Source organism: Arachis hypogaea, chromosome 15, assembly GCF_003086295.3.
Source record: "Arachis hypogaea cultivar Tifrunner chromosome 15, arahy.Tifrunner.gnm2.J5K5, whole genome shotgun sequence".
NCBI classification, from domain to species: Eukaryota; Viridiplantae; Streptophyta; class Magnoliopsida; order Fabales; family Fabaceae; genus Arachis; species Arachis hypogaea.
The window spans coordinates 131,823,457-131,831,356 of NC_092050.1; the positions used below are offsets into that span (position 1 = coordinate 131,823,457).

The window sequence follows — 7,900 nt, forward strand, 5'->3', positions numbered from 1 at the left end:
TCAAGCTCTATTGCACTCTTGTGGTCTATCTTTGCAATCATTGGTGTCACATTTTTCAGATCCTGCAGATAGAAATTGTTGTTTATATTTCCATTGACAACTAAGTCCGTAATTTAGTAACTTGCATATACGCATTTATTCTTCCATTCAATTCCTCCACAATGAAAGTTTTGCAAGCTATTAATAAATATTGATCTAAATAAAGTTTTGCAAGCTATTAATACTCATATTTTGTTTGCATAAGTGATGCCAAAAATTGGTTACAAGTCTACGATTTGATCTTACAAAGCATAGATTGAGTTGTCAAAATGGCGTATATGATAGTTACAGTACCTGACTTTTATATTAGGCAAACTAAACATGGCAGTGGCTGCATTGTGCAGTTGCTATTCGTATCAAATTGGGAATGTAAGATAGCTATAAGAAACATTTGACAATTCAAATGAGTTCATTCATGAGCTGAGGTTTCTAGTGAATGCAACAGGGGACAACTTAGTATTAGCAGTGCAGCAACATCAGCAAATAGTGATAGCATCAAACTTATCATTTTACAGTTCAGTGTCAATTGTGACTTTTAGCAGTATATTTTCTAGTGCAATGAAACAAATTTTCAGCTGCTAATGTGATATGTGACTCTTGGACTTGATAATTTTGTTGACAAAACAGCAATAGAACACTAAAAGCAGCTCCCTCATTAAGTTTTTGTTATGATACCCCTTCCCTCCCAACCATCCCTCTACGACATCATTTTAAGATCTTAAGTACATCTAACTTTTCCAGTGGCAAAAAATTCTCTCATTAGTCAATATTTCATCATCTTTTGTTCGTATTAACTATCTCACAGCAACAAAATTCAGAATACACAGTTACCATCTTATTAGACATGTATGTAACAATCTAAGAAAGCAATCTTATTCTAGTTGCTATCCTATTAGACATGTATCTAAAGATCCAAGAAATCATATGCTGCATGACAAATTTACTCCGAAAAAAAGAACTAAAAACAATACTCTGACACGTAAATTTTTTGGTTCCAACACTATTGGAAATGGAGATACACAGGATCAAAACCACCTTCACATAGTCACATAATTTCCACGGAAAAAATTAATGAAGGTATATGCATCATAAATAGAGCATCTACATCATAGATAGGGCATACATAGGGTACTTTTGGCAGGGTAATAGGATGTCATAATTTATTTCCATCCTTATATTATTCATTCCTATTAGTACAATCCCATCCCATGACTACTATAAAAAAGATTTCAGCTTGCCATCAAGAAAAGATAAAGTAACCAATAACTAAATAAAGAAAGTGAAAAATTCATTACTTGTACAATGAGATGGTGGCAAAAATCATTCTTCACTCCAGAAAATCATGTTCTAGATTCTTACTAATGAAAAAATCAACGCAACTTCATTTGTCTGTAAACTTCATCCAACAATTAGCAAAAATGAATAAACTTATGCAACAAATAGTCATGATAAGGATGTTAGAATTTTATGCACTTGTATATATAAAGTTTGCAGTCAAAATAAAAGTGATCTGTCTACAAATTTGGATCCAACAAGAAGTAGCCAAAGTAAGGAAACACCCAAAATAATCACAATGACCTGAACTTTGCTGACAGAACAAAAAGCTGCAGAAGCAAAACTTTGAATAGGAACCGAATTTTAACAAGGCTGAACCAAGCTCTCAACATAATCAAATGCATTGACGTAATCATTGTTGGAAAAGATCTTAAAGCGTTTAACACTATGATCTCTTCGGTCATAAAAAACTAACTCAAAACGATGCCTCATCAACATGAAGATATTTCCATTCTCAAATATAAACTCTGGTGATACCCTTTCAACACCAAGATGGTGAAAACTAATCTTTAGCAATTGAGTCCAAGAATTTTCATCTCCAAACTCCTTCATTTGCCATGCAATAAAATGAGTTTTCTTGTAATCATGAAGAAGATACAGGCTATTTCCCCAAACTCCCAGAGTTGGCTCTTCACCAGGGATCTCATCAATACCCTTTGGAAGAAGAATCTGTTTATGTGTATCCGATTTCAGGTCAAAAGAAACAATCATTAACATATCAAGTGTAACAGCATCCCAATCATAATGACCTCCATGCGGGTTACGGAGACCTAGCCAATTAAGAGTGCCACCGATGAAGTGGCCATTATCTTCAACACAAAACGGAAAAGCAGGGAAACTGTTAATCGTCTTCCAAGAACTGCCACCGAACCTATAAACTTGCGCAGTTACTGTTCCAGAAGAATCCCGAATGAGAGTCACTACCTTGTAACTGTCACTTGACTCATCATACCCAAACCCAAAAGCATTATGCACATTGACACGTAAGCACGGTGAGTTTTCTGAAATAAACCCTGTGAGAGGGTTCAATAAACGGAACCAGATATCGCTAATATCGTTGTTGGGGTGGTCAAGAATATGGGCCACACAAACCAAGCCGTTGCATGAACCAGAAACCCAGTCTTGTCCGTGTAGAGAGTGGCGATTCTCTTGAGCATCAAGAGTGGATGGAGGATTTTGGATGAAAGATTCAACGCTACTAAACACTAAGCCCTGTTTTACTTTTTCGTCGAGGGTTTCGTTGAGGGTGAGCGCTGGTGTTCGCGTAAAGAGGAGGATGGCATTTTTGGGTGATCGGTGAAGGTGAAGTTTGACGAAGTGAGGGTGGGAGATGATGGAGTTCCATGACTTGCACACAAGCTTCAGGCGCGTGAGAGGCTTTGCAGGAACCCAAGAGAGGATCTCCATCACCAGTTCACAAGAGAGGAGCGCCGCTGTTGGGTGTTGAGGCGCCATGTCCATGCCCTCAAAAAAGGTTCTGAAAATCGGACCGGTCATCAAACCACTTTAGTCACTAGTTTATTAGTTCATTGGTCCAACCGGTCCAACCAATAATTCAACCGAAAAAACCGTTTTAGAATAAAATAATAAATAAATTATAAAGGACCAAAGATGAGAGTACTCCAAGAACTCCTATTAGATGCAACAACATTCAACATTATCACATTCTCACACACAAATACAAAGCCTTAACTCAACGAACAACCACAACAAGTGACTTGGAAAGAAAATGTAAACACCGAACAATCACAAGCATACACAACATGTGAATATTATTATAGCAAACATCATAACAAAATAGCTCTTTTAATGCGTCTCTGAAAATATCCCAAATAAAAAAAACTACATAATCTGATCTACTTGATTCAAAAAGCTACATATATTAGAAAAATTAAGAATCAACTAAAAGAAAAAGAAAAAGAAAAGGAAGGCCTGGTTGATTCGATTCAATTGCCTGAGATGAAGAATCAAACAGGGCTGAGAAGCTGAGAGTTTAAATGTTAAACCTCACTATTCAAATAACATGACTCGATTATTGTTATTATTACACCCTTCTAATGTCACAAACTCGATATATATTATAGTCCGTTGACACTTGTGTATTCACAACTTGGCCTCATCATTCTGATTCATACCTTAAGTAGAAGAAAAAGTCCCAATCAGCTTTCGTTCAATTTTATCCAGAGAGTTGGGGTTTTGGTTCGGAGTTCATGCCGACGATGATGACGAGAGGGATGAATTCGTGAATCAGTAACATAGGCAGTGCAAATTTTAACAAAGCTCAACACAATGATTAACAACAAAAAGCACTGAAGGAACAGTGAATCAGTAATGTGCAAATTTTAACAAAGCTCATCACAATGATTAACAACAACAAAAAGCACTGAAGGAACAGTGAATCAGTAACATAGGCAGTGCAAATTTAAAATTTAAAAGTTAACAATTTAAAATTTATCATCAAATACAATCACTGAGCAAAGCCAATCAATCAAGCATTGACTGAGCATTCTGTTCTGATTCTGTGACTGGGAAGCAACAAATTCAGCAACAAATTCAAGTTACAGTAACAAATTTAACAAATCCTAGTAAAGTCCCGATTTACAGCAACAAGGCAAATTTATTGATTACCAATTCAGCAACATGCAAAAAATACAGGGAGAAGGGAAATCTGGAAAAGAGAGAACAGGGAAGCGATGGTGCAGGGACTCACCAACGGTCGACGGCGAGTCGGCGACCACCCCACGGAAGGCGACGAAGCAAGAGACAAACCCACGAGTTGCTTCTGCCGCTGGCGACGAGACAGACGAACCACGAGATGCCAGTGACTGAGACGAGACTCGAGTGAGACTGGGAGCCAGAATCGAGCAGAGACAATCACGGACGACGAGCAGCAACCAACACCCACAGCTCGAGCACTCACTGGCGGAGGGAGGCGCGAGCAGCCGAGCACAGAGGAGAGAGGCGAGATACGAGCACACGACGCGGATCCGGCGGGAGGCCCGAGAGCACGAAGACGTAAGTTCTTGAGTGCGACGGACGGCGGCAGCAGTCTCTCACTCCGACAGACGGCGACAACAGTTGGTGGAGGCTAGGGCAATTTGCTGAAGGAAGGAGCTGGAGAAGGGGCGATAACGCGTGCAAAGTGCAAACAGCAATCTCCTTTTCCCTTTCAAGGAAGGAAAACGACGTTGTTTTCTGTAAACCGGCCGGTTCAACAATTCTCAAACGGCTTTTGTTTGGACGGTTTTACACATTGGACCAAAACATTTTTTTGTCAGTTTGATCGGCCAGTCTGATCCGATTTTCAGAACATTTGCTCAAAATACAACGAAGAATGTAAATGCAATTGCAAGGTAGTTTTGGCATTATAAGTTGGCTAGGTTTTAAGATGGCTATGGTGGCTAAAGAGATGACATGTGTCCTGTTATTGTTGTGGTTAGTGGAAATTATTAACCTCGTTTCTGAAAACGAAAAATTTGTGATCGCGCACACATTTTTTGGAATTTTATTAATATGTAGGGTTGTGAAAGTAATTTCATTTTCTAAGTTGTTTATGGCATTGCAGAACAACTTTCTTTTCTCAGCAACGAACTTCTTTATTTATTTTCTTAATTTTAAGTTTCGTAAATTGAGGAGAAGGGATGTTTTTTAGACATTTCATAGAAAAAGAAGTGTCATTTTCTCTTAAAAATACAAAGTACATACTTTTAATTTGTTGAAATAAATATCTTTTTGTATAATAATAATAATAATAATAATAATTAGTTTATTGATTTTTTTGTTAAAGTTGACTTTGACTTTGAGTTTTGAGTTACTTCTCATTAAAGAAAAAGCAGCTGGAAATGAAGAAAATGAAGTATCTTAGTTGAGAGAAGCTTTGCTGCTAGTTGCTTCTAATCATATCATTTGGTTTACTAAATTCTACTTCTAAAGTAAGAATTCAGTTGTCTCTCTCTCTCTCTTTCTTCTTTAATTAGTGAGGTCCAAAATTAGAGGGGGAAACTGTAATAACATCTGCTAATAGAATCAATAAACCACATTTTGGTCCTCATTTACTTAAGAATAATCATCATTAACTGATTAAAGTATAATTGTAAATCCATCAAATACTAAGAAACTTGTTTGGGAGAAATTGTGTGCTATTAATCTTTATTTACACACTACTCTTGTAAACTAATACTGTTATTTACTGGTAACTGTAGGGTCTTATTTAAACCAAAGAAAATAAAGCTGCTGCTATTGAGGGAGGGGCATTACTCTCTGCTTCTGTTCAGGCGTTGTTGGATAAGATCATTTCCAATGAGTTCTTGGACTTCTTTAGGAGAAGGAAGCTTAATGTTTCACTTCTTGGAAAGATGAAGATGAAATTGCTGAGTGTTCAAGCTGTTCTAAATGATTATTTGAAAGACTAGAGCACTTTGCACAGCAAATACACATCCTTCAACTGAAAGAAAGTGTTTTCAACAGTGTTTGGCAAGGCATGATGAGAGAAAGAAACTTAGAGAGTATTTGGTGTCAGAAGATGTTGGTGCAAGTGACAATAAAATAGGAGTGATTGCGATTGTTGGCATGGGAGGGATTGGGAAAACAACCCTTGCTAAACTCCTATACAATGATGATGAAGTTAAAGACAAGTTTGATTTAAAAGCATGGGCATGTGTTTCAAAGGATTTTGATGTTTTCAGGGTCACTAAGACTGTGCTTGAATCGGTTACCTCAAAAACAACAAATACTGATAACTTGAGTACTCTGCTATGCAAACCTTTCCTATCTTCCATTTGACATCTCTTGATAGTGAAGATTGTTGGTCTTTACTTGCTGAACACGCATTTGGAGCAAATAATTCCAGTGAAAGGTCCAACCTAGAAGGACTTGGAAGAGAAATTGTGAAAAAATGTGATGGTTTGCCTTTAGCTGCAGTTGCATTGGGGGTCTTCTTCGCATCAAATTGTCGAAAAATGATTGGAGTAAGGTACTTGAAAGTAACATTTGGGATCTGCCAAATTTGAATGTGCAACCTGCTCTGCTACTAAGCTATCATTTCCTTCCGGCTCCTTTGAAACGTTGCTTTGCTTATTGTTCAATTTTTCCAAAGAACTCAGTCTTAGAAAAAGAGATGGTAGTTCGGCTATGGATCGCAGAAGGCTAGTACATGTGTCAAAAACTAAGAAAATCCTGGAAGAAGTTGGTGACGAATACTTTGATGAACTAGTATCAAAGTCACTAATTCGTCGACAGTCCATGGATGGGAAACGCTTTGAAATGCATGACCTCATCAATGATTTAGCTGCAATGGTTTTATCCGCTTATTGTGTCAGGTATGAGGATCAAAAGGCACTTGAAAATCCGAACGAAGTTCCACATTTCACATTTGTCATACAACATAAGTTGGTATGACTATTTCAATAAATTTAATTCCTTTTAATCTCCAAACTTTATCCGGGTTTGTTGTTAGCAGACAGCAAAATGGATTGAAGGTGGGAGAATTGCAAAAATTTCCCAATTTGCAGGGGAAGCTCTGCATTTCAAAGCTACAAAACATTGTTAACCCCTGTGATGCTTCACAAGCCAATATGAAGAAGAAAGAACAAATTGAAGATCTATCATTAGAATGGGATAGCTGCACTGCTCAAGAGTCCCAACATCTTGTATTGGAGCACCTGCAGCCTTCAACAAACTTGAAGAAACTAACTATCAAATTCTATGGTGGAACCTGGTTTCCGAAACTGGTTAGGTGATTCCTCATTTGCAAACATGGTGTATTTGTGCATCCGAAGTTGTCACTATTGTTTGTTACTACCACCTGTTGGACAGCTTCATAATCTTAAAGAACTCATCATATTTGATATTATCTCAGTGAAGACTATTGGTCCTGAATTTTATGGATCTTGTTCTCCTTCATTTCAATCATTTCCCTTAGGCTCTCTCCCTGTGCACAAGTAGCTCTACTTTATAGAATGTAAGAATCTGAAATCATTTTCAATTTCAGAAGAAGAAGATGCACCCCAGTGTCTCACATTTCTTCAAGGTTTCTACATTCTAGAATGTCACCGAACTTGAATCATTTCCTCATCTTGGATTGCCAACTCCTAAGCTTAGACGTTTTTGGGTGTCATATTGCAACAAGCTTAATTCACTACCAGAACCGGTTAATGCTCTTGTTGGCCTTCAAGAATTGACAGTTCTTAACCTCCCAAGTATGCAGTTTTTTGCAAATGAAGGTCTTCCTATAAATACCTTTCCATATTACGTCTTTATTATTTCAATTCTTTTAGCACCTATAAATACATTTCTGTATTGTATCATTCCACACAACTTGAATACACATAAACCTTTTTTTTACTGCTCTCTCTTACCCTTTCTAACAGAAATATTATGAATGTGTAGAGTCATATCCTTATAACTCCATTGACTCTTGAATTTTACTTGTTTCATAGATTGTAGGAAACTATTTGTGAACCATGCTTGTGGAGTTGTGGGAAACTTACTGTAACTTGAAGCAGAGGATAATATTCTCTATCGGATT

The 7,900-nt window shown here is 37.3% G+C and overlaps 1 protein-coding gene across 4 annotated transcripts; it reads right to left on the reverse strand.

Moving 5' to 3' along the window:
* Positions 1-1,494: 1,494 nt before the first annotated feature.
* LOC112750722 (F-box/kelch-repeat protein At3g23880-like) lies at positions 1,495-4,773 on the reverse strand. Of its 4 annotated transcripts, none has more exons than XM_025799541.3 (2): positions 4,085-4,773; positions 1,495-2,887 (listed from the first exon to the last, which is right to left on the reverse strand). In XM_025799541.3, the coding sequence occupies exon 2, from the start codon at positions 2,869-2,871 to the stop codon at positions 1,678-1,680; it is 1,194 nt and encodes a 397-aa protein (XP_025655326.1). In that variant the 5' UTR covers positions 2,872-2,887; positions 4,085-4,773; the 3' UTR covers positions 1,495-1,677. The 4 variants fall into 4 exon arrangements, with proteins under 4 accessions (XP_025655326.1, XP_025655327.1, XP_025655328.1 ...); XM_025799542.3 differs by having other exon boundaries at positions 1,495-2,851; positions 4,085-4,729; XM_025799543.3 differs by having other exon boundaries at positions 1,495-2,851; positions 3,510-4,716.
* Between the last annotated feature and the right edge of the window lie 3,127 nt (positions 4,774-7,900).

Excerpts from the sequence above, each read along its gene's own strand:
- LOC112750722 (XM_025799541.3), bottom strand. The coding sequence starts at position 2,871 with ATGACCGGTCCGATTTTCAGAACCTTTTTTGAGGGCATGGACATGGCG.